The 25,915-nt window shown below is 54.2% G+C and overlaps 2 protein-coding genes and 1 pseudogene across 2 annotated transcripts; 2 read left to right on the plus strand and 1 right to left on the minus strand.

The window, feature by feature from the left end:
• Positions 1 to 360: 360 nt before the first annotated feature.
• On the minus strand, positions 361 to 24,370 carry PDIA4 (protein disulfide isomerase family A member 4). Its single transcript, XM_019453115.2, has 10 exons — positions 24,015 to 24,370; positions 16,946 to 17,123; positions 14,748 to 14,953; positions 11,875 to 12,013; positions 9,211 to 9,416; positions 8,922 to 9,080; positions 6,502 to 6,653; positions 3,034 to 3,190; positions 2,338 to 2,571; positions 361 to 1,578 (listed from the first exon to the last, which is right to left on the minus strand). The coding sequence occupies exons 1-10, from the start codon at positions 24,100 to 24,102 to the stop codon at positions 1,163 to 1,165; spliced, it is 1,935 nt and encodes a 644-aa protein (XP_019308660.2). The 5' UTR covers positions 24,103 to 24,370; the 3' UTR covers positions 361 to 1,162.
• Positions 15,824 to 16,154, plus strand: LOC128775867 (60S ribosomal protein L36a-like; annotated as a pseudogene).
• LOC109269223 (60S ribosomal protein L17-like) lies at positions 20,456 to 23,715 on the plus strand. Its single transcript, XM_053898738.1, has 2 exons — positions 20,456 to 21,029; positions 23,630 to 23,715. The coding sequence occupies exons 1-2, from the start codon at positions 20,471 to 20,473 to the stop codon at positions 23,713 to 23,715; spliced, it is 645 nt and encodes a 214-aa protein (XP_053754713.1). The 5' UTR covers positions 20,456 to 20,470.
• Positions 24,371 to 25,915: the final 1,545 nt, after the last annotated feature.

Here is a 25,915-nt window from a genome sequence, read left to right on the forward strand (position 1 = left end):
TATGTTAGTCACGTCAGGAGCAGGGGAGTGTCAGGGGAGGGGAGGTGGAGGCGAATGGAACCACTGGAACGAGGCTCCCGTCACGCACGAATCCCCCAGACCCCCATGTCGGGGCCGCACCATGCCCTCCTCCCGGGCTCCTGAAGTGCTGGGGACAGTCTCCTCAGCCTCCACCCCTGCCGTCCACACAACCGGGAGCTAGATCGCCGATGCCCCCCCCCCACCTCCGCCAGGACACCCCACTCCCCGAATGCTCGGGGCGTCTGTGGCAACAGGCACCTGCAGGACGGCCAGCCCTCCCCATCTTCAGCTCAACCCAGGCTCCAGGACGGAGCGGACATTCTCTGACACGGTGACGGGTAATTTCCAGTAATTGCTTTATTCCATCATGAGAGCCTAATCTATCTTTTCCATCACCCGTGCCCTAGGTCACCTCTCCTCCGGCAGTACTGACGCCAAGAGGTGGGGCCGGCCTAACCAGGTGGGCAGGCGGCCTCCGTCCCCCCGACCCCGAGGCGGAGCCCTGGAAGCTGACTCCCAGGGTCTAGGGGACCCGGAGACCTCCTCGCCCCACAGTCCTGGGTGTGAAAGCAGAAGGCACGATGACGCCCAGTCCCGCAGAGACGGGGGTGGCTGACATCTCGGCACGGGGCTTGGTGACAGTTCTTGGTGCCGTACGGGAAGAAATGAAAACGAAAGCACAGGGACCGTCAGATCTTCAACTAGTAATTCCTCAGACAACGGTAAAATAAAAGGCAAAAAAAACAAAAAACAAAACAAAAAAAAATTGTGATTTGGCAAACTGTTTTCTTAAATTTTAAATTAAAAGAAAAAAACATTCACACAGAAGAGATTCAACTTATCTGCTTTGAAGAAATATATTAAAGAAAATGGAAGGTTAAAAAAAAATCAAACCCCAAATAATGGTAAAAATAGACGTATCCTCTGTAAAAATCTGGGCTAATCTACTGAGTCATTCATATCTATTCAGTATTCAGAGCATGAGGTGAAACACCAGAGTATAAAAAAATTAAAAACCAAAAAGAGATACTGCCCTTGCGCTAACCCGCCAGCCTCACGGCTCGCTGGGCCTCTGGTCACCGGCCGCTGGTGGCTACAGTGTCTGGTCCCTCCCGCCCGCCACAGACCTCACTCGAGGCCTTCAAAGCTCCTCCCTGGTCCTGCTCAGTTTTGTGGCATGTTCTTCTACAAACTTGCTCAAATGTTCCAGATCTCGGTTTCCATCCTCAAACTTTATCGGGTTCTTTTTGTCCCCGCTGGGGGCAAAGTAGATGGTCGGGAACCCCTCGACTTTGTAGCGGTTGTTGGGGATGTCGTTGGCGGTGGCGTCCATCTTGGCGATGACCAGATTCTTGTGGCCCTTGTACTTCTTGCCGAGGGCGGTATACTCGGGCTCCAGCTGCTTGCAGTGCCCGCACCAGGGCGCGTAGAATTCGATGAGGACGTCCTTCTTGGGGTCCATCACGATGGAGTCAAACGTCTTCCCCACCACGACCTTGACAGGTCCCTTGTTGCTCTTGGGCACTGGCTGGGACTTGACAACCGGCTTTAGTTTTCCTGCCCGGGAAAGCAAGCAGGGGAGCGTGTGAGTGCTGCAAAGGCCCTGGGCTCTGGCGGCCCTCACAGGACCAAGTGGCGAGGCCAGCCCGAGTGCAGGACGGGCGAATCCAATGTGCCAGGCCAGGTGGAGCCCACCTCTACTAGCGGGCCCCTTAGCTCTCTAGCCTCCTCACCCCTTCTACTCTCCCAGTTCCTGTAAAGGCCAGAGAGCCTGTTGACGGTCACACCCCAGGCCCGATGGGACGCTGGGCCCCGTCCGGCAAGGAGGTCACAGGAGGGGGGCCACCTGGTACGAAGGGGCTCTGGGAAGAGCCGGCAGCCGGGGCAGGGAAGGCCTGCAGGTACCAGCACAGGGAACGTTGGCAGACGGCGGAACGAGGTCCGCAGAGGACTCCGCCCCACGCCAAAAACTGGGCCGAGGTGCTCACCCAGATCAACAGAGATACCCTGATGCCTCAGAGCAAGTTTTCCACGTGTACAAAACTTACTTCTAGGTCCAAAAGCCTGCTTTACACATTAAACATTTTAAAAATAGGGCTTCTCGAAATTTCCGAGATACCAGCCTTTTGTTACAAAAAAGAAAAGCAAGCGAGCATGGGGCCTGTCTGTGTCCATTCTCCCACCCCCCAGGTACAGGAGAATACACGCAGGGCCAGGCTCACCAGAAGGGAGTCGGGGGATGCAGTGTTGGAGCACCAGGTAACCACCCCTCCCGCCCCCAGGCTCCATGTGGGGAAGCTCAAGACCAAGGCTCACCTTTTTTGAAAGCTCTGACGAACTCACGGAGGGTGTCAGAGTCAAACTCGTCGGGCTCCATGGCGAACTTCCGCCCGCCCTCGTCCAGGATGGCTGCATTGACGTCCTCGCCACTCTCGCTGAGCCCCAGGTCCTTCACCTCCGTGGCAAAGTCATCCTCATCAGCCACGGCGAAGGTGTACTCGGGGAAGTCCTTGGCCACCTCCAGGACCTTGTTCCGCCAAAACTGAGTGGCTGAAATGGGACGGAGCACTGTGAGCTGAGCCGTAGAGATCAAGTTTAAGATTCTGTGGCTCAGACTCTCTGACCAGGCTCAAGCCTCACTTGGAGAGATTAGCATTTCTGAAAAGCGTCCTCCCTGAGCAGGTGGACCTTGCTCAAAAGCCCAATGAGCCCAAGTGGCCTGTGTCCAGTGACATAAACCCCTGCCTGCCTGAGGATCAGGGGCTGGTCTAGTCCCAGCTCTGCCGCCCCATCTCTAAGAGATCTCTGGACTCCACACTAAGCTCCCCTCGTGCTAAAAAAGGAAGGAAGAAGGGCAGCTCTATGTAGCAAGGAAGGAAAATTGCCTTGGAACCACAAATACAAAATACACCCTTGCGAACCCGCAAGGTCTTAGGTGCAGGATTCCTAAGTGCGAGAGCCAAGAGCCCCCACCAAGAGCCCCCCTCCGCTGGACAGGCCCTGGGGTCTCACCAGCTCTGTAATCAAAGCTGAAGTCCACGCTGTAGTAGACGACCACCAGGGGGCGCCGCGTGTACCGCTTGGCGTCATTGGAGGTCTTGCGATGGCCCACCAGGGGCAAGGTGTGCTTCAACACGTGGTCCCTGATGGCTGACCCCTCGGTGGTGCTCTGCAAAAAAAAAAAAAGGGGGGGGGGCAGGTGAGGAGCAGTTTCACGGAGGCGGGGCTCATCTCACCCCACCTTCGGCTGCCACTGTTAAGGAATAACAGCTCCGAAGGGACGGGCATGGGAGAGGAGCCGTCTGGAGGGGAGCTGCTGGGGGAGCACACCCAGTAAGACCCTGGTGTCTTTCAGGGCCCCTTGCCTCCACTGACCCCTAAGTGAGCTTCTCAGGCTACGGCAGACAGCATGTGACCTTTCCTCTGGGTCTGGGCTCCCCATCGGTGTCAATTAGAAACAGCTGCAGGGGGCACCTGGGTGGCTCAGCCGGTGAAGCATCTGACTGCGGCTCAGGTCATGATCTCAGGGTTCGTGGGGTTGAGCCCTGCGTCAGGCTCAATGCTGATCGTGTGTCTGCTAGGAATTCTCTCCCTCTCTCTGCCCCTCCCCAACTCACGTTTTCTCCCTCTCTCTCTCTCTCTCTCTCTCTGTGTGTCTCTCAAAATAAAAAAAAAAATTTTTTTTAAAGAAAGGAAAAGAAACTGCTGCGGGAAGGCGGGCTTCCAGACAACGGCTGTTCCCACGGCTGAACAGAGTGGAACGATCTATCTTCCCCTCATGTGACCTTCACTACAGCCCCACCAGGGGCATTTTACAGAGGTGAAGGGAGGGAGGCCCAGGGGCACACACCTGCTGAGCAGCTATGCTGGGCTTCGAATCCTACCTTGAGAAACAACACCCATGACTACCGGTTACACCAGAGCCCGGCCAAGCTCTCAGGGAAACGCGGAGCCAGACAGAGCTGTGTGGCTGGAGGCTGCTGCACCTGAGGCCGCCCCTCCTGAGACAGGGCCAGGAGGCGGGGCGTGCGGGGCTCAGCTGTCTGGTACCAGGCACCCGTCCTTGGACAGGCTCAACAACAGTGGCTCTTAAAGCTGGTTCACGAGGCTTCCCAAGTGTTTTCCAGATGAGATGGACCCGACTGACAATTTATGCAGCACCTGTGACCAGCTGGGCACAGCGGCAGTGGCTTGGGGACACGGAACTCAGGCGACCGCCCCAAGGGACACGCAGGGCCCCCTGACTCATGGTAAGACAGTCTCTGAATCAGAACCTCCAGACACCAGCCTCACAAACACATTACAGAGGAAGAAACTGAGGCACGGCCAGGCTGAGTTGCTCACCCAGGTCACACAGCTGCAAGTGGTTGGGGAACACCACACTCTTGGCTCTGGGCCCCAGTCCTGTCAGGATGGGACAGTCAGGGAGGTGGCCCTGTGTAGCACTAAAGGATGGCAGGAATTGCCAGGTGGGAGGGGGAAGGCGCTCCAGGGGAGGAAACGGCAGGAACCCAGCAGGGTACAAAGTCCCAGGGGAGGGGAAGGAGCAGGGGGAAAGTGCTGGAAAAGCGCGCAAAGAGGACGGCAGGTCAGGACAGCCGCTGGACTGAACATCACCTGGAAGGTGACCTCAAGAGTAAAGCAGAGTGGCCCCAGGGCACACGTGCTCTACAGCTGGGCACGTGCCACCCACAGGCCTGCGCCGAACTCAAGGGCAGAGCCGGCCTCACATCCTGCAAGCAAACAGCTACTTTCTTCTGGCAACGCTTCTTGTGCTGACTTTGCACCTGGCTTCACCGTGCCTGTCCTGCCTCGGTCTCTCCTTCGCCCAGATTTCCAAATCCACCTTTTACAAAATCGCATTTCACTGTGTTGTGTAAATTTTTACAAAGCAGTCTTAAATAATTCCGGCAACAAAGGTGGCATGTAAGCAATGCCAATCTATTTATTTGTTTTAAAGTTTATTCATTTGTTTTGAGAGCCAGAGAGCAAGCAAGCAGGGGAGGAGCTAAAAGAGAAGGAGAGAGAGAATCCCAAGCAGGCTCCGCACTGTCAGCACGGAGCCCGATGCGGGGCTCGAACTCACGAACCGCGAGATCATGACCTGAGCCGAAATCAAGAATCGGGACACTTAACCGACTGAGCCACCTAGGTGCCCCATCACCGATCCATTTAAGGTAAAGAGTAAAAGGCAGCGACGCGTATTATAAACTAGACCAAGTGGCCCTTAACCTTTTGGGGGTTAAGGACCCCTTGAAGCTCTCTATGGAAAGCTGCAGACCTCTTTCCCGGGAACATGCACACCACCTGGAACGGTGCCTGGTTCCTGGGGTCGCCTGAAGAGGAGGCGGAAGGGACAGGAGAGGGAGCAGCCCCCGTATGTCCAGGGGAAGAGAGGGGCCCTGAGCCTGAGCAGATGAGCAGATGTGGCCATGAGTGAGACTCCAAGGAGGAGCCATGGTGTTCATGACCCAGGGAATCAGAAAGATTCAAGGTGGCCTCTCCAAGGCCCCACATGCCCCCTGTTCACAAAAATGGATCAGAAGGTACGAGGCTGCTCCCTACGGTGCTCACCCTGCCTGGGCCGCCACACCCTCCAGGTCTCAGGAGAGCCCTGGCGGGGGAGTGGGGGCACTTGCAGCTTTCCCTCAGCCTGCCCCTAACCGGTGGTGGCAGTCTGGGCCATAGCTCACTGCTCTGCAGCCCCGTCTATCCAAGGAGAGCTCTGGGACCCTTGGCGTCGACGGTTCTTCCAAATCTGAAGATCCGCTCACAGAAGCGCCGGGCACCCGTGAAGCACTCCGGACACGGAGCTGGATCCAGGCTCACCCCGGGCCAGGAACCCCTCACGCCCTTCTCAAGGGAGTGTGTCGCACGGTTTCGGAAGAGGGGGGCTGGGTAGGCCAGCGGAAAGAAAAGCAAGGCCAACCCCATGTGCCGCATTCCACAGCTCCATCCGGTGGAGAGAGGCCTGCATCGCTCTGTACCCTCAGGGCCTCGCCTGCCCTTCGGCTAAGGGGGCCTAGGTCAGAGAGAGGAGCACGTCCTGGCCCAGAGCAACGCTGGACATGCAGGCCAGGCCCGCAGTGGCCGGGCACCCAGGGAAGCTGGCGCTGGGCTGCAGGAGCATGAAGAGAGGGAGCAATGCTGGCAGGGGTGTGAGGCCCCCAGACCCCCCAATAAACCACCGACCACCCTGCTGCCTGCGCTCACGTCTTCAGCCTCCCAGGAACCTGCACCTTTACCATGGGGTCGGGAAACGGGGGCCTGGAAAGGCTCCAGGCTCAGAACCCCAGCGTTGGCTCAACCAGCAGCCTGAGGCCGATCAGAAGCCTGGGTGTACAACACAGTGATCAATTCCACATGCCTGAAACTAATAGTATGTTGTAGGCTAACTGGAATTTAAATAAATATTTAAAAAAAAAAAAAAAAAGAAAAAAGGCAGCCTGGGGCTGCGGTGGCCGCTGAGCCCTCACGCACCTGGATCTCCATCACGTAGCTCCTGGGCTCGAATTTGGACTGGAATTTCTCAGGCTGCATTACAACCAACTTCCCAGAGGAGACTTTCAAGAACTTTGCTATTTCAGTGCTGAAAGTGTGGTGGAATTTGTAATCTTCTCTTAGGTTGTTGGCTGAGGAAGTAACAGAATGGTAAGTACACAGTTTATTAAACTGCCTGACAGATCTAGGCTTAACTCATGACTCTTAAAGCTGTTGCCCTGCAAAGACCATGATTCCCACTGTGAATTCTGTGTGGACGATACCTAGAGTATGAACACTTGAGGTTTGGATTTTAAAACTTGGTACAGGGGCGCCTGGGTGGCTCAGTCGGTTGAGCGTCCGACTTCAGCTCAGGTCACGATCTCACGGTTCGTGAGTTCGAGCCCCGCGTCGGGCTCTGGGCTGATGGCTCAGAGCCCGGAGCCTGCTTCCAATCCTGTGTCTCCCTCTCTCTCTGCCCCTCCCCCATTCATGCTCTGTCTCTCTCTGTCTCAAAAATAAATAAACATTTAAAAAAAAAAAAAAAAAAAAAAAAACAAACTTGGTACAGGTGTATTGCCTTAGAACTTCTGTATCAGAATTGGCTTAAAAAAAAAAAAGATAACCGCTCACGAAACAGCTCAGAGTTAACTGGTCAAGAGCTACTGTCTCCAATGCTGAGAAACACATTAAACCCCCAGACAGTTCGTGTGAACAGGGGAGCGTCACACTCTGTTATACCCACAAGGCGGCTTTTCACACGCAGCCCCTGCGAGTGGGCTGGCCTCTCCCCCTCGGACTGGTGGCTGGCCCGTTTGCAGGCTGCAGGCCTTTTGCTATACACACTTTCACTTAGATCTTCTCAGACTCTCAAGATGAAACCCCCCAGCCTGAGAATACTCTAGAACGGGGGTTGGCAAACCTTCCGGAAAGGACCAGACAAGATCTTTGGCTCTGTAGGCCATACTCTCCTAAGCACTCAACTTTGCATTGCAGTGTCAGAGCAGTTAGACAGCATGTAATAAAGCGTGGCTGCGGCCCTAAAAGACTAAGGAGACCAGGCAGGGGCTGGATCTGGCCCGCAGGCCAGTTTCTCCATCCATGCCCTGAATCCCCCGGTGGGGGGGGGAACGCACGTCAGTTCTCCACGCTGTCCTCACTGAGGCATCCAGACCCATCCTGAGCGGAGTCTGTGGTCCAAGCACTGGGTAAGACCTCCAATGGGTCCCCCCATCCTGCAGGGCGACTGGTTATAGGAAACATACGTTCTGGGGGAGGTGGGAGACGGCTTTCAAAATCAGCCAGACTTAGATTCAAATTCTAATTCTGAGACCTGCTCATTATGTGACTTTAGGCCTCCCCGGGCCTCAGCCCCTCCTCGACAGAAACATGGAAGTCTACCCTGTAACCCCTGGGTAGGCTGGGGCTTCCCTCAGCATGTTTCTTCCTGGCTAGTTCCCAGCAGGTGACACGGTTACTTCATCAGTTAAGACTGATGAAGCACCTTGGCTCCCGCGTTGGACACGGAAATGGGATTTCCCTCTACTGTCGGTTTTACCACGTTCATCTGCACTTGATGGACACACGATCGTTCTCGTGCAGCACAGAAATTAGCACTAAGTGGCAACCGGTGCATTGAAAAGTTGCAGCCGCTACTCTAAAGCAAAAAACCAAGCCGTGTTTGGAGTGGGGTGTAGGGCATCGGAAAGGACGCAACAAGGCCGGAGGGCATCCTCAGGGCTGCTGAAAGAACACATCTTCCACTCCTGACCCAGAGTCATCCAGCAGGGCAAGTACGCCTGCCACCAGGCAGGAGCCTGACAGTGGGTCTCAGGATGGGGCGAGTGCGACGTGCCCCGCAGAACGCCACCTCTGACTGCTGTTCACCTCTCAACGCTAACACTGGACCTTAGCATTACCAGGCACGTTTGCTAGGTGCTTTGTCCACATCAGCTCAATTAACGTAACAACCTCTGATGTAGAAAACACCAAGTCGCCACCTGTGGTCCTTATGCTAATAATGGCAGAGCCAGGATTCGAACCCAGGCCAGAGTCAGAAACCCTCACTTTCTGGTCAAGACCCTGCCCTTGCAGAGGGACTGGGAAGGGGTGCCTGGAGAGACAGGGAGACAACGAACGTGGATGAACGTGACCGTGGCCCTGCTCCTCCTCAGAGCCCAGGGAGACGGCACACTCAGTATACGATCCTATCACCCGTGTGTATTCAAGGCAACAGGGACTGACCTCTAACCCCAACCCCAGAAAGGCAAGTCTGTTCCCACAGATGCTATTGCAATCCTTCATCAAGCTGTCCCCTCGAGTGACGCCCCAGGAGCTTCAAACAGGAGCAGCAGACTCCCCGACAACCTCAGACGGCCTGGGCACGTTCGCTTCATCCAGCCCAGAGTGCCACTACTTACCGGCTTCCTGGTACTGCTGGTAGGCCGGGTCACTCTCCGCCGTAAAGACCCCGATTATGATGACATCGTCCCCGTCCTTCAGGAACTCCTGGACCTGCTTCAGAGCCACGATCGCCTTGGAGGGCGGCCCCGACTGCTCGATCATGTAGTCCACGATCCCTGGGAGCCGAGCACACGCCTGAGGAGGGGCGAGGGGCTCCGAGGCGCTCCACCCACCGCTCTCCCCGGCCCCCTATGTCCCCCAGGACACCCCCCTCCCCGCTGAGGGAACACCAGGAGGCAAGCCTACCGTATTTTTCCCGTGGGCCGTTGTAATCAAAGGGTTTTCCCTTGCGGAAGATTTTCAGGGTGGGATAGCTAGAGACGTCGAACCTCTTGGCCAGGTCTGTTTCGGCAGTGGCGTCGACCTTGGCCAGGGGGATCGGGGGGGAACGCTGGCTCAGCTCCTTGGCCGCCTTCTCGTACTCGGGGGCCAATTTCTTGCAGTGTCCACACCTGTAAGAAGCGACCGTTGTCAGGAGCCTGTTCCAGCACGAACACAGTCTCCCATCCGAGCGAGACACAGAGGCCCGGCCCTCGAGCAGCTCCGTTAGACCCTGCAAACCTCTGAACGTCTCCTCGGGGAGGGGGTGGAGCCGGGCCACTCCGGAGGCCAGCGTGACATCACAGGTGCCACTCACACAAGGTGCACACAACACACACACACAAACAGGAGGGAGTTGGGGGGGAGGGCGGGTAAGACATGGGAAAGGCAAAGAAAAACAACAATTTTTCTCCATTGCAGTCAGGACAGGGAAGGACACAGGTCAGGGATGGCTTCATACAGGAGGTGACAGTTGATCTGGGACGAGAGAGACAGGTAGGAAGCGGACGTGAGTTGGTCAAAGGTGGGTGAGGGGAGGACAGACCGAAATAACCACATTAACAAAAGCACAAGGACGAACAGTAACCAACCCTCGCGGACGCCGCCCAGCAGGGCAGCAGAGGGTGGGCCTGAGGACTCCGTACCAAGAACCGACGGCTCACACGGGGGCAAGGACCTCGCAAGTCACGGGCTCCGCGTAGTGAGCTGAACAAAGCACTGCCTTGTCAGGGTCCCCGGACGCCTCGGGGCTGCACCCTACAGCAAGTGAACTGTCTGCAGCTACAAGAACTGTTCTCCGTGGGGTCAGAAACCAGGTGAACCTGCTCTCTGAGCATTTACTGAGCCTGTGACGTCAACGGGCAGCTGAGCCCAGCCCCCGGCAACTAGAACTTAGGATCCATAACCCGTCGTGAGACGTAACCTCACAGCCGTCTCTCCTCCAGCACCGGCACCACCTCCCGGGTCCCCTTTGTGCCGGAAACCTCACAAGAGGGGCCATGGCGGCCCTGCTCTCCACGTGCCCCAGGCCTTCCTTCCTCCTCCCACCACCCCGTCTTCTCTCCGCACGTGCACACCCCGTGAGACCAAGTGGAGTGACTTCTGCTGCAGAATCCAGAGCCTGGGGTCACTGTCGTCTGCCCCGCGGTCACATTCCTGACTCTGGTCTACACCGCACACCCTGACGAAAAGCAAGCCTGCTCCAGAGTCAGGACCGCTAGCTGCCCCGTGATGAATGCGCCAAGGTGAACTGCGAAGGCTGACCATCCTCCTGGACCCCTGGCCTCGACGCTCACACCTGCCTTGAAGACAGTCCACTTTGCTTTGCTCTGTCTTCTCCGGCTGCCCACACCTCCGTGCTCTCCTCATGAAGCACAAGAACCACACACAGCACCTCCACCAGCCACTCTCCGACTGCCTTTCTTTCCGGCATCTTCTTTCCCACGTCCGGGTCCCCTCCCCTGAATGATCCCTGCCCCCGCATTCTGATCCTTTCTGCTCTCCTCTTGAGTTCTGTCGTCGCCTACAATCTGGGGGCCAGAACTGGCCACGTCACCTGCGTATGCTGGGGTCACGCAGGCCACGCCCCTCCTCAACTCTAAGGGACTGGCCCACTTCCTCCGCAGAGCTGAGGATTCCAGTTCTCTGACAGGGAGCAGGCTTCGATCCCAACCCACGTGCTAGGGCCACAGCCCCCAGACAAGAGCTCTTCAGGCGCCCCCGGCCAGGTTCTGCTGTTTCTCTCCTACAAAAGCTGAAGCCCTGAGGCCGGGGGGTTGGGCAGGGGGCCCAGTGGCATCGAGAGGCCAGGGTTGTGATGGACAAGAGGAAAGGAGGCAGGGCGAGTGGAGAAGGCAGAAGGCAGGAGGGCCGCGGGACCCTGGAGGCTCCGACTGGAGAAGGGGACATATCTGGAGCATGAAGCGAGGCTGAGGGTCATCTTCGAAGATCTGTTCCAGAACAAACAGCCACGAGTGGAGACGAAGACAGATAAAACCATGGTTCGAACCCCTCAGGAGGCAGCGAGGCGGGAAGAGGCGGCCCGAGGCCACCAGCTGCCACCACCCTACCCACCGCGGTGGCAGCTCCGCAAGGTCCTCCTCATCACAGCTGGACGAACTTCCGTGAACAGCATTTCCACACCTGCTACGGCCGTGTCCCCTCACACTGCCCCCCAGAGCCACGGCCGTCCCAGCGCCTTCCTGCGTGTTTCCTCAGGGACACGCCCTCGGCACATCGCTGGGCAGGGCAGGCGCGTGATGACAGATGGACCCAGCAGGCACAGGCCTGGCGCATGAGGGAACATGGACCGCCTTGTGGCCCCACACACGGGCTCCACTCTCCTCTGTGCTACAGGCCTGTGTCTACCTCGTCCTGTCATCTGGGAAAAGACCACCGCTCTCTGGAGGACTCAGCAGTCGGTTCGGCCTTCACGCACGGCCGGGCGGAGGGGGGAGGGCCGTGGCAGGACCCCGTTCTGCTTCACACGCAGGCGTCTGTCTCTGACGCCCTCTACCCAGGGGCTATGGGGGAACCGAACGCGGGACAGGGCTCATCGTACCCGAGTACATGGGACAGATGGCATCTTACCAGGGGGCATAGAACTCCACCAGAATGATGTCTGCATCGTTCACCACTTCATCGAAGTTATCCTTGGTCAGCACAAGCGTGACTTCTGGTGGGGGCGTCCAGCTGGGCTGGGAGATCTCTTTGACCTTGGCTACGATTTCTGAAAGAAACCACACAAGACTGAGCACGGGCAGACCTCACCACAGAGGCAGGCGGGGAGGCGCCGACAGACAAGTGGCAGGGCCTCGAGGAGAACGGGAAACGTCTGATTTCCCCAAATCCACCGGCAGCTCTCACCAGCGCCGCTCCGCAGTTTGAGGCCACGGTTCAGGGTCGAAGGTCCACGGTTTCCACCAAACCCCCTCCTGCCCTTTTTCCATCCCCTGGTGACTTCTCCGACCGCCCAACGCCAGCTGGCGAGTGAGACCCTGTTCTTGCCCCGCTGCGGTGCTCACCGCAGGCCAACAGAGGGGGTCTCCCAATGTCTGACCACACGTGCCTCGGAGTAGCCTCGAGGGCGTCCCCTTCTCAGGTACAGAGCCACGCGCGTTTCGTCATGTTACATCCGGCACGCGTCCCGACACGTCCGCAAAAATCAAGGAAAACGAGGAGGAGCAGCCCCTCCCCCTGCTGCCCGGGGCCGCGTCAGCGTCACCTCGGAAGGCATTACAGACGGGCCCAGTCGTGGCCCCGCTCCCCAGAGATGGAGTCAGCGACGCGAGTGGGACACGGAACAGACTCTCACGAGGCACCTTCCAAGTGGCTCTTAGGAGCAGTGCGGGCACACTTTACATTCTTCTTTTTTTCTTTTGCTCTGCACTCACCAAGGAGCCGGATCTGAGAGCCACTCCCGCAAAGCAGGAGCCTTCAGACGGAAGTAAGCACAGCAGCAGACGCACGGCATGTCCACGGCGTGAACCCCCTCGCCACCATCGTCGGGGAGGCCCATGTACTAAAACGCACTTGGAGGCCACACTGCTCTCAAGATTCCAAACTGGCCACACCGCTAGGGGTCAAATGTTGGGACCAGATGTCCACATATATAAGCCTTTAAGGTTTTACTTTATTTATCTATTTTGAGAGAGTAAACGTGTGGGCGTGCGCATGGGGCGGGGCGGACAGCAGAGGGAGGGAGAGAAAATCCCAAGCAGGCCCCACGCTGTCAGCAGAGCCCAACTCGGGGCTCAAACTCACGAACCAGGAGATCATGACCTGAGCTGAAACCAAGAGTCAGACGCTTAACCAACTGAGCCACCCAGACACACCAAGCCTGTTTACTTTTAAACGAGAAGTACACGGCTTTCAGCCTGTCCTTCCATGAAGTTCCTCTATGTGCTGACATGGGTAAGACATTATTTGTTAGGTAAAACACGAATGTGCACATGATATGCTGACAACTGTGTGAAAATCACACACACACACACACACACACACACACACACACACACACGCTGCCACCTTCCTGGAAGGGAGCCAGATAGCCAGGCTCAGGGTGGAAAGGCTATCCCTTATCTACCTCCTTGAATTCTGAACCACACAAACATATTTCTGGTAAGTTCTCAGACAGACACAATGTGAAAGTAAGTACTGATGGATGTGAGGTCTTCTTCGTGCACCTACAATGGGCTCCAGTGCTTAGAAGATCATAGGACTGACCCTCACACCAGCTCAAAGAGAATTCAGATCAGACCCAAGTGACCTCCTGTTCCTCGGACGAGGAACTTGAGGCCTGACAAGGAGAAGACACTTGTCCGGGACCAGTGCTATGTCACGACTGTAAGACCCAAACCTTAGTCAGTGCCATACCACACCAGAAAAGGAAAACGTAACATAATTTTCTTTTTCCTAGTGATTAAGAGATATGGTGAAGAGGGGCACCTGGGTGGCTCAGTTGGTTAGTTCTCCAACTTCCGCTCAGGTCATGATCTTGCAGTTTGTGAGTTCGAGCCCTGCATCAGGTTCTGTGCTGATAGCTTCGAGTCTGGAGCCTGGAGCCTGGAGCCTGATTTGGATTCTGTGTCTCCCCCTCTATCTGCCCCTCCCCCCTGCTCACGCTCTGACTCTCTCCCTCAGAAATAAATGACCATTAAAAAAAAAAAAAAAAGATATGGTGAAGATACCACAACTTGATTTGTTCATTCGTTAAAAAAAGAATTTAGCGGGGCGCCTGGGTGGCTCAGTCAGTTGGGCGTCCGACTTCGGCTCAGGTCATGATCTCGCGGTCCGTGAGTTCGAGCCCCGCGTCAGGCTCTGTGCTGACAGCTCAGAGCCTGGAGCCTGTTTCAGATTCTGTGTCTCCCTCTCTCTCCGACCCTCCCCCATTCATGCTCTGTCTCTCTCTATCTCAAAAATAAATAAACGTTAAAAAAATAAAAAAATAAAAAAGAATTTAGCTTGTGCCTAATGTCAGTCAGGCAGGGATCCCTCGGGCTTGGTTTTGGAAGAACCACCTAGCTCCCAGAGCCTGTAGTTCCTAATATGGGGTTCTGGACCCACAGCCTCAGTAAGCCCGGGGAGCCTATAAGGAATGCACATCATCGCGCCTGACCTGAAGCGTAGTGAACTGGAAGGCTGGGAAGGGGCTCAGCACGGGCTGCGGGAGCCCACCAGCTGAGTCTGACGGAAGCTCTACAGCGCCGCCGAGAACCTGGCCTCGGGCAGCATGTGACACACGGCCTCCAGATCTGGAGTTTCATGGTCTGAAACGGGAAGAGACCCCTGCCACCCTAGGACAAGTTTATTTTGATCTCAGTTACCTGGAACATTCCAGCGGGGACCACTCCCAGCCCACACAACTGGTCTTCCTCTCTATTACCCAAACTCCCCCTCTCTCAGCTTTCCTGTGGGAAGACAGTCCCGGCCTCACCTCCCCCTGCAGCTCAGGCTCCACGCACCTTCCTGGGTCCGGGAGCCCTCGTAGTCCACAGCCTGCCCCTTCTTAAGGACCTTGATGGTGGGGTAGCCGCTCACGCCAAACCTGCTGGCCAGCGCCGACTCCGAGGTCGCGTCAATCTTGGCCACAGGAATGGGAGGGTCATTCTCCTTCAAGGCATTGGCGATTTTTTCATATTCTGGAGCAAACTGCTTGCAATGTCCACACCTGAGAAAGAGATTTAGGGAAGGAGAAGCAGGTTAGCTGTACCCACGGAGACTTATACCCAGCAATGCACACAAACGCCGGGGCACCGGGACCAGAATGATCGCAGTCAAGAGAGACAGACACAAGGTAACACAACGAGGAAGCCACGGTGGCTGGAGTCAGACAGACGTAGGCCAGAGTTCCCGCTCCGGGCTGGACACACACTCCCAACACCTCCAAACCCCAGTGCTTTCACCTGTAAGCTTCTCAAAGTCCATCAAGGGACCCCTTGGGAGGGGTCTATGAGGTTAAAAACTCTTTACCAGGGGCGCCTGGGTGGCTCAGACGGTTAAGCATCCGACTTCAGCTCAGGTCATGATCTCACGGTCCGTGAGTTTGAGCCCCGCATCAGGCTCTGTGCGGACAGCTCGGAGCCTGGAGCCTGCTTCGGATTCTGTGTCTCCCTCTCTCTCTGCCCCTCCCCCACTCATGCTCTGTCTCTGTCTCAAAAATACATAAAAACATTAAAAAAAAAAACAAAAAAACTTCTTTACCAAAGACCCTTCTGGTTGTCTTCGTGCATTCCCTCAGAGCACACGGTGGAGTTTTCCAGAGGCTACATCACAGATCACAACGTCCGCATAGTGATGTTAACACGTAAGGGTTATCATTAAAGATGAATTAGTATTGAAATTTCTCCGTTTTAATGTTCAATATGGTACATACTGATTGCCATAATCCACACAGAAAGCTATCTGGAGGGCACCTGGCTGGCTCAGTCAGTGGAGCGTGTGACTCTTGATCTTGAGGTTAGGAGTTCAAGCCCCATGTTGGACACAGGGCCTTTAAAAAAATAAATTAGCTTTCTGTGCCGTTAGCATTCTTGCAGCCATGGTGAACGTTCCTAAAACCCGCCGGACTTTCCGCAAGACATGTGGCAAGCGCCAACCCCACAAAGTGACACGGTACAAGAAGGCAAAGATTCTCCTTACACCCAGGGAAAGCGACATTATGACAGGAAGCAGAGTGGCTATGGTGGGCACACACAGCTGATTTTCCAGAAAAAAGGCTAAAACTACAAAGAGGATTGTGCTGAGGCCTGAATGTGTTGAGCCCAACTGCAGATCTAAGAGAATGCCAGCTATTAAGAGACGCAAGCATTTTGAACTGGGAGGAGATAAGAAGAGAAAGGGCCAAGTGACCCAGTTCTAAGCTTCTTCTCTTGTTACGTTATGAAGACAACACAGTCCTGAGGTTACGTTCACTTCAAAAAAATAATAACAATTAATTAACTCCTTAAAAAGCTATTTGGAGTCACAAGAGCAAAAAGCGAGAAGTGGTGATCTATTATTACTGTTAGTTAATAATATGACCTCACGAACCTGTTGTAAGGACTACTTAGTTACCTTGTACGGAACACCTCTCACTTGAACATCAAACGCGGGACCAACCACGTGAGTATATCTTAACTATCTTGTCTCAAAAGTGAACCAAGGAGGGCAGAGGAAAGAGGACGACAAGAAGGAACAGAGGCCAGCAGGAGAGGGGAGGAGGAAGGGACACAGAGCTATAACACTGCACACAGTGGTGGGGGGGAGGATAGAACGAGCGGGGCCCGGGGACTGTGCGCCCTTCCACACCGGAAACCACCGTGGGCCAGGCTTGCACTCGGGCAGCATGTGGTGGGAGCAGGGAGGTGGGGTGGCCTTGACACAGGTCAGGGTAGAATCTCTAACAAGGGACGTGTCTGTCGCCAACGCGGGTCTCCGCGGCGGCACAGCTTGTTAAACGTGCCCACGCCCCGGCCGTGGCTATCAGAGGTCACGTTCACATTCTGAACTGCTAAGGACCGCGTTCCACGAGGGCCGGCTCCCTGGACGCGGGGTCCCCGGCGTTCCTGCACCCGGACACTCCCACCCCGCCGGGGTCTGGACGCCCGCGAGGCACCAAGCGTGACAGCCCAGAGGAACCCCTCGTCCAGGCTGGCGGAGCGAGGAGGATGAGGGTCCTTACCATGGAGCATAAAACTCCAGCAGCACCGTGTCTTTGTCTGCCACAAAGTTATCAAAGTTTGCGTCGTTCAGGATCAGGACCCCATTTTCTTCTTTCACTTCCAAGTCGTCTTCCTCGTCGTCGTCGTCCTCCTCCTCCTCCTCTTCATCCTCAATGGCATCTTCCTTATTAGAAGAATCTGAGCAGCAAATACCCACAATGTTGGGAACCTGGGGACTCTCCTCCTTAAAAACTTTCCTAGGACCCCAAGCCCTCAAAGTGTGGCATGAGTCCTGAGTGGCCCCTGAGGACCACCACGAGCCGGGGTGGTGACATCAGGCCTCCCCCACCCCAGAAATTCAGGGTAGAACCTGTACAAGGGACGTGTCTGTCGCCAACACGGGTCTCCATGGCGGCACAGCCTGTTACACGTGCCCACGCCCCGGCCGTGGCTATCAGAGGACACGTTCACATTCTGAACTGCTAAGGACCGCGTTCCACGGAATTCCGCTCCCAGGCTGTACACTGGGGAGCCACTTAGGATTTCGCTTCAAGGGAGGTCCCGGTTAAAGGGTTTGAAAACCACAGGTCTAGAATTTAAAGTCTCAACGCCCCAGCGGGGCTTGAGGGCAGGACGAGGCGCCTGTGCAGACGCAGCCCCGCAGCCTAGCTCCACGTGCCCCCTGCCCAGCCTGGGGGAACCCTCACCGTCGGCGCCTCCCCCTGCACTGGGATCTGATCCGCTCCTCAACACCACCCCTCTGCGGGCTTTCCAGGCCTCACCCCTGTAGCAAAGCTCCTTTATCCACATCCCACGCTTTACTTTTTAGGGCACCTCATTCTCTGGTTACCTCATGTTTGTGCTCCAGGGCAAGGCCAACTTTCAACGACATCTTCTTCCTCACTGACTACGCTTCCCACAAGTAGGGCCTCACTCAATCTCCCGTAACAAACACGTGCCGGGCCCCCCAGACAGCACCACACTTTTCGTTCTGGAGGATGGACTACTGACCAATTCCAGTTCTCTGACTAACCCCAGCGATCTCCAGGGTGGGAGCTCTCCCACGAAGAATTGTGAAGATTTACAGGGTCAACACGCGTCAAAAATACACAAACCACACCTTCATGGGATGCCTTGCCCGGAAGCAAAGCTCTCTTCCCAGAACACGAGAATCTGGGAGTTTAGCTCACTACCCAGGGATACAGGAATCTTCCACCAAACTACACGTACGGGGCACCATGAGCTGTTGTTAACCAGGATCCCCGGCTGCTGTCGCATCGGCAGACAGAGGTGCAGGAAGTACCAGAATGGCAGCAACCCCAGAGCCAGGTCATGGCCAGGGTCCCGTTCTTCCTTCTGGAGGGGCTCCCTGGGAGACAGAGCAGCCCCGGTGGTTCTGTGTTTGGGGCTGAGGGTGAAGTCAGCCTCGGGATTCTGGAACCTCCGGGACTCGCCCTGGCTCAGCCCTGCCCCTGACTAGTCCAGGGCTGGCTCCGCGGCTGCCGGGACGAGCCAGGGAATGGGTCCGGGTGGCCTGGCAGCTTTGCCCGTTTCCGTGAAAATCTACCAATCGGCAAACTAATTATAAAAAACCCTCAACCGCGTCCCTTCACGCATCCTGCTGCTTTTTCCTGGCTTCCACGTCTCTCTCCAGCTTACGGTGTAAGATTTCCTCCTTTGTGGGGGGAGGAAGAATGGCCTCTAAAATCCCAAAAGAAAAGCCACCGATTTGACAAGTATGAACCGAGCAGACTCTCCTTTCCTGGGACTGGTGCCCCCCAACCCTGCCCCCAGGGCCATCGCCCTCTGACGTGTGCTCTTTCCCTGGCCTCCCTCCTGCAGAGGCCCCGGGCCCCCAGCAATGTCACCAGGCTTCCTGGATGTGGAGGAAGGCAGGTCCTGGAGGAAGACAAAGCGGGCTCGGGCTCCGTCTCCACCTCTTAGGCTGGCGGCCTAAACCGAATCCCCTCCCCTGGTCACTGGCAGGCAACACCATACACTCAGGTCTTCTGTCAATCTGAGAACCTAAGGCTCTTGGGAACCTGAGTTTAAAACTGGCCGGCGAGGGCTCCCCCAGGTTCTTCTGGAAATACCGCCCACCCCAAGCCCGCAAGGCAAGAACTCAGTACTGAGCTTTCCTGTTACAGCCTGTGGGACAGCAGCTCCGTTGGCTCTCCAGAAGGCCAATCTGCCCACCCTTCGCTTTAAAGTCCTACCCACGATGACCTGTGTAACGGCTGCGCACTTGAGGGCTTGACGCGGGAATGTTCTGCAGGTTCTCTGCTCCAAGTCGGGGCTACGAGGCACCCCACGCCCTGCCTCCAGAGGCTCGCGCGGGCCGGACAGCCTGTTGACAGCAGTGAGGCAGGGCCTGTGGGCCATGCGGACCCACGCTCACTGCCTGACTGCCCTGCCCATTCGAGAATGAGATTAACTTGCAAGCAAATGGAAACACTGGAGGCCGGCTGGAAAGAAAGCACCGGGAAACTTAATCTGCGCTTTAAGCTAGGAAATACAGCGGGGGAGGAGGAAGCACTTGGCGATCCGCTCGGAGAATGGGGATAAGGTGAATTTTACAAAAAGAAAAAACAAAGATGCCTTCTCACCTACGCTCAGCCTGATCGGGTCTGTGAGCACAACTAGTGAGTGCTCTTAAGTGGGTGTCCCTGAGCTACCACGGGACAGAGTTCCTTAAGAGTGAACTCATTTTGGGGTGCCTGGTAGCTCAGTCAATTAAGCATCTGACTTTTGGTTTCGGCTCAGGTCACAATCTCACTGTTCATGAGTTCGAACCCCGAGCTGGAATCCTTGCGGAATCCACGCTGACAGTGTGTAGCCTGCTTGGGATTCTCTCTCTCTCTCTCTCTCTCTCTCTCTGCCCCTCCCCTGCTCATGCTCACTCAGATGCTCTCTCTCAAAATAAACTTAAAAAAAAAAATCTAAAAAAAAAGTGAACTCATTTCTTGATACTTGAAAAAAAAAGTTTTTTTTGGTTTAAATGACAACAAACAAAATGACAGGGCATTCCCTACATAATTAAAGACTCTCAAATGCATTAAGTCATGCCTCTACCTTTCCATCCCTTCCCAGCTTGCAGATAACCCCAGGACTGGACCCACTACAATCTGAGTAGGCAATGTCTCTATATTCCTACGTACTAGGAACCCACCCACTCCTGCAAGGAAAACACCCCACATTTAAAAAAAATTTTTTTTAATATTTATATTTGAGAGAGAGAGAGAGGGAGACACATACACACACACAGAGCGTGAGGAGGGGAGGGGTAGAGAGAGAGGGAGACACCAAATCCGAAGCAGGCTCCAGGCTCTGAGCTGTCAGCACAGAGCACTATGTGGGGCTCAAACCCACGAACTGTGAGATCGTGACCTGAGCTGAAGTTGGATGCTTAACTGACTGAGCCACCAGGCGCCCCAAAAATATCCCATATTTTAATGGGCAGGCCATTTTTTCACTGGGCTTCACTTTTAAGATTGGGACATTCTAGGATAGAAAATACATCCACCTCTTTGTGTAAGTGGCCTGAGATGATCTCTGAAATGGTTCAGTACTCACTTGACCCGGAAAACCCGACAAAGTCATGCAAATCAAGAGGTTCAAATCTTCGTGTTCACTTTAAGAATACACGGGAAACTGCCGAGGCCATCAAGGGCATGCATATCCGAAAAGCCACCAAGCATCTGAAACATGTCACTTTGCAGAAGCAATGTGTGCCATTCCCACACTACAATGGTGGGGTTGGTAGGTGTGCCCAGGCCAAAGAGTGGGGCTGGACACAGGGTCGGTGGCCCAAGAAGAGTGTTGAATTTCTACTGCACATGTTTAAAAAGGCAGAGACTAATGCTGAACTTAAGGGTTTAGATGTAAATTCTCTGGTCATTGAGCACATCCAGGTGAACAGAGCCCCCAAGATGTGGCATAGAACTTACAGGGCTCATGGTCAGACTGACCCATACCTGAGCTCTCCCTGCCACATTGAGATGAGCCCCACAGAAAAAGAGCAGACTGTTCCTACACGAGGAGAGGAAGTTGCACAGAAGAAAAAGATATCCCAGAAGAAACTGAAGAAAAACTTATGGCCAGGGAGTAAATTCTGCACAAAGCACAGGGAAATAAAAATAAAATCAGAAAAAAAAAAAAAAAAAAAAATCCAAAGCCTTCCAGCATCTTCTGGATGGATGCCATTCTCTTTAGCATGAGGCCAATGAAGCCCCTCACACCACCTCCACAATGCTCAGCCTACACGGTAAGACCACTCCAGAAGTGGGGGCCCCTCCTCCAGCCAGGCCTCTGCCATCCCTGTCCACTCTCCACTGTTTATCTGACGACAACACCGGAGCCTTGCCCAGCCTGGACACAGGCAACTCTTTCAAGATGTCCTCATTCTACCTCCTCAGCTGCTCACTCTTCAATCCCCACCAGAGAAGTGCCTAGAACAGGTGGATAAACCACCATCAGGTAAAAACCATGAAGCTTGCATTAAACAAGGAAAAAAAGAAATTTGTTATCAGACAGATCATTAGAGGTGATATTTATTAGGTGCCAAGCACTGTGCTGAGCTTTTTATTTATTTTTTTTTTTTATTTTTTAAATTTTTTTTCAACGTTTTTTATTTATTTTTGGGACAGAGAGAGACAGAGCATGAACGGGGGAGGGGCAGAGAGAGAGGGAGACACAGAATCGGAAACAGGCTCCAGGCTCCGAGCCATCAGCCCAGAGCCTGACGCGGAGCTCGAACTCAAGGACCGTGAGATCGTGACCTGGCTGAAGTCGGACGCTTAACCGACTGCGCCACCCAGGCGCCCCTGTGCTGAGCTTTTTAAACACACTCTCTCACCCCTGGAGGGAAACATTACATGCACTTTACAAATACAGAAACGAAGGCACACAGAGTATTAGTCACGTGCCCAAGGATCACAAAACTACTCAGTGGATGGAGAATCCTGACCACTCAACTGCTCTGGTATACTGTCACAGCAGATTTTCTTCGCAATATGCCGAAAGTTTTAGGCGGAATCAGGTGGTAATTACTTCTCAGGAATGAAGAGAGAGGGGCTGAGCAGTTCTTTAGCACTGCACCCAAGTGACTTTCCACTTCACTTTTAAATCTAAACCAATCCCAGATAAAAAACAGACAACCACCTGCATCAAAGTATTTTCCTTCACTATTTTTAGCTGGATGTAAAGATGTGAAAAGTACCATTGATTTCTAATCTGAGACACAGAAAGTCCCACAACCTAAGGCTTATACCACCAGAGCTTAAGTTCTATTTGGCAGCCATATTCTCGGGATGGGGGAAGGGGAGGAGTGTCTTTTAGATCCCAGACACCACTGTGCTGTCTGAATCTAACATGTAAGAGGCAAAACAAAATCAAAACCTAAAGACTGGGAACATCTAGGGTGGAGGGAAATGTGGTGCCAAAATAAATCCGCAGGACAAGTTACCTATGAAAGTGAAGGGGCAGGGAACCCCTCCCTCAGGGATGGGAAAGGGTCAAGGTAGGGACTAGAAGCCCCTCCCCAACGCGCCCCCACCTCAAAAGCACATGCCCTGCAAGACCCACCATGACCATGACAACTCCAGAGATTCCTGGGATCACCCCAGGGGCAACTGCTTCCCAGGGCCTTCATGGGATTAGTGACCTGTCACCCAAATGATACACTTGCTGGTCCTAATAACCCTTGGGGTCCACCCAAGTCTGCCACTCTCTCAGGCCTCTTGAGAACTGCCCCCCAAAGAGTCACTGGATCAAAATCAAGACAAAATTATTTTGCTTTTTAGCTGCGTTCCAAAAACTACTCTCCAGCCTCACTAGTCCTGAAACTTTGAGGTGCCTCCCAAAGTTTAATGTGCATATGAAATCAATGAAGAAGTTTAAAATACAGATTCCAGGGCACACCCCTGCAATCTGCTTTGGTATATTTTGGGCCTCTGTATTTAAATAAGCATCAGATGATTTGGATAAAGGTCCCAAGACACACCGTTATCCGGTTCCTTTCGGCAGGTGCTTTTTCCACCACGTGCCGAATTTTACTTCCTTTTCTGTTTTGGCGAAGGCTTGAATCAGTGACCCACACAGAAGTTACTCAATCTGTCTGAAAGGGTATAAAGTTCACACACTTCCCCCTACGCACTACTATTAGAAAAGGGGGGTTATTTATACTGGAACAAACTGGCTAGGGGAAAAAAAAAAAAAAAGAGGTCATCAGGAGAGAAAGGCCAGAGAGGAAGAAAGTTAAGACCAGGAATGGGATGCCTGTTCTCTAGGAACAGTATTCTTTTCGTGACTACTACTGCTTTCTAATTATGGACGTTTTCTCATACCATTTGTTTGCAGCGAGCTGGTTTCAAAGAAAAATGTGGCAACGATGGCTAGTAGCTGTCTAATGTTCGTACTAGAGCGGGAGCTCTATGGGCCACGGCCACGCTCATCGTATACTCCCAGAAGCCTGCTTGGTGACTGGCACATAGTAGGTGTTGAATAAACAGGCGCAGAGGAAATGGAACCTCTGGTTTCTAACAAATGCAAACCAAGCCGTCCCTTTCTCCCTCAAACCAAAACCCAGGTGCTATTTCTTCCCAAATCTACAAACCGCATTTTTAAAAAGTAAGATGCCTGCGGCCCGCCGCTGCCCGGGAGAGCTCCCACTCTCGCCCCTTCACCAAGACCTGTTTTGCAAACAGTGGCCCCCTCTGCCTTCCCGCTCCCTGGGCGTGCTCGCCTGGAAATTTTAACCAGCACCCTTGCCAAGAGCGAGCAGTCAATCTGAACACGAGTAAAAACTGATTAGAATCTGGGTGAAGGAGCCAGTTGCAGAAAAGGCACCTGACACCCTCTCCGCGTCCCAAACCTGGTAGGCAAGGGCTTGCTAAGAGGCCTCCGCCGCCGTCCTCTCCCGGGATCTCCTAAGCGATCCCGCCCACCGCTACTGCCCTCAAACTCCAGCAAGTTGCCGCCAGTAGCGGAGGGGCTCCGCACGGAACCCACCGGTCCAGGGTCGCACCCACCCCGGATCTCACCCGTGGGCCCCTGCGGCCCATCAGGCGCGGCCCACCGCTGGCCGCTCACCTTCGTCCGGCCCCCCGGCGCTCGCCACCGCCAGCAGCTGCGCCAGCGCCAGGAGCAGCACCAGCAGGCAGGCTTTCCGGGGCCTCATCGTGGCAGTGCGCAGCGCGGCCTCCCCACGCCTTCGGCCCCTGGGCACTCCCGGACCTCGGGCCCTCGCCTCGCGAGCGAAACCGGAGGGAAAGCGAGAAACCCCCCCAGGAAGTCCTCGCCGGCGCTCGGCTGGGGGCGGGGAACCCACCGCCCGGCCAATCCCAAGCGGACTGGAGGCACGGGCCGCGTGCGCCTCGCTGCGCGTCGGTGCTCCGCGGCGCCGCCCTCCTCTCCGGCCCTCCTCCCCGTCCTCCTCCGCGCGCCCCGCGGCTCGCGCGTTTAAAGCTCCGAGCCCTAACGTGAGGTGCCCCCTTCTGATTGGCTGCGCTGCAGCCACCAATCAGCGGCTGCCACTCGGTTTGCCGGGAGCGCACAGGCTGAGAGAGGGAGTGAGGGAGAACAAAGGCGGCGGGCCAGGGCCAGAGGGGCGGGGCCGGGCTGCGCATTGGGGCGCGATTGGCCGTCGGCGCGCTGGGCGGGGTGGAACCTGGGAATGTGGGGCGGGGCGGGGCTCCGGGTCCCTCAGCGGAGCTTGGCAGGAAGAACACGTGTCCTTAGAGGAGCTCCAGGGAGAAGGGCAGTTCGTAAAACCAGCCCGATAAGAGGAGGGTTGAGGTCGAAGCAGCAGAGGGGACTGAGCCAGTTCTGTTAATGGGAAAAGAAGGGAAAGTGGCTCTTGAGTCTGCTCTTTGTTCGTGGGCTTCTCAGTTTTTTTGTGTGTGTATGAGCAAATAAAAGTTTGCATTTTTCCCCCCTGGGTTAAAACATATATTGAGCTGGGGAGCGGGGATGAATATGCAGTAAAGGTAATCCAGACCTAAGAGTTCTGGAAGCTGCTCTCCATGGTTTCATCTGCGAACAGACCATCAGTTGCTTGTCCAAATTTTGTCTCATGTTGTTTATTGCTCTTGTGATTTTCAGCAAAGGTGCAATACCAGGTAGGCAATCTAGTGGCTTACATATATCTAAATATGGTCCAAGTTTTCCCTCTTGACAACTGAAAAGAAAATTAGGTTAAAATAATTTTTGTAAAAAAAAATTATAATTTTTGTATGCCAAACCTGTGGTTTGAGATTTCTTCCACATGTGAGGATTAGTATGCCTAAAGAATTAAAGAAGACAAATTGGGGAGGGGAGGGGACTGTGGTCCAGGAGAATTTTTCTGTGTATACAGATTATGTTAGGAAGAAAGAAAGCTGGCTACTTACAGGCTTTATCATTTAGAACATTTTAATTTAAAAATTTTTATTGAATTCCTATCAATCTGATGGTTCTCTCAATTTTGTAGGGCGGAAAGACATTCTGCAACTAAGTATACACTGAGTGACTTATTAGAATGCTATTAGTGTAGACTATCGAATAATTCAATATCATTTTATTTTTATGTATTTTTTAATTCCAGTATATTTAACAGTGTTGTATTAGGTGTATAATATAGTAAATCAACAATTCTATACACTACATGATTCTCATCAACTAGAGCTCACCCAGAATTTTTGTCTTTCATGGCAATTTTCTACAGATCTATATTTTATTTTATTTTTTTTTATTTTTTTAATGTCTATTTATTATTGAGAGACAGAGACACAGAGCGTGAGCTGGGGAGGGGTAGAGAGAGGGGGAGACACAGAATCCGAAGCAGGATCCAGGCTCTGAGCTCTCAGCACAGAGCCCGATGCGGGGCTCGAACTCATGAACCGTGAGATCATGACCTGAGCTGAAGTGGGACGCTTAACTGACTGAGCCACCCAGGTGCCCCTACAGATCTATATTTTAAAGAAGTTTTTTCAATGTTTATTTTGAGAGAGAGA

The sequence above is a fragment of the Panthera pardus genome, unplaced genomic scaffold (assembly GCF_024362965.1).
Source record: "Panthera pardus isolate Hobbes unplaced genomic scaffold, ASM2436296v1 HiC_scaffold_9, whole genome shotgun sequence".
NCBI lineage: Eukaryota > Metazoa > Chordata > Mammalia > Carnivora > Felidae > Panthera > Panthera pardus.

Coding starts and splice junctions, on each gene's coding strand:
- LOC109269223 (XM_053898738.1), top strand. CDS start 20,471: ATGATCTCTGAAATGGTTCAGTACTCACTTGACCCGGAAAACCCGACA. Junction 21,030..23,629: donor GAAAAACTTATGGCCAGGGA/GTAAATTCTGCA, acceptor TTTTGCAAACAG/TGGCCCCCTCTGCCTTCCCG.
- PDIA4 (XM_019453115.2), bottom strand. CDS start 24,102: ATGAGGCCCCGGAAAGCCTGCCTGCTGGTGCTGCTCCTGGCGCTGGCG. Junction 17,124..24,014: donor CGCCGGGGGGCCGGACGAAG/GTGAGCGGCCAG, acceptor TTTGCTGCTCAG/ATTCTTCTAATAAGGAAGAT. Junction 3,191..6,501: donor GCTACGTGATGGAGATCCAG/GTGCGTGAGGGC, acceptor TTTTTTTTGCAG/AGCACCACCGAGGGGTCAGC.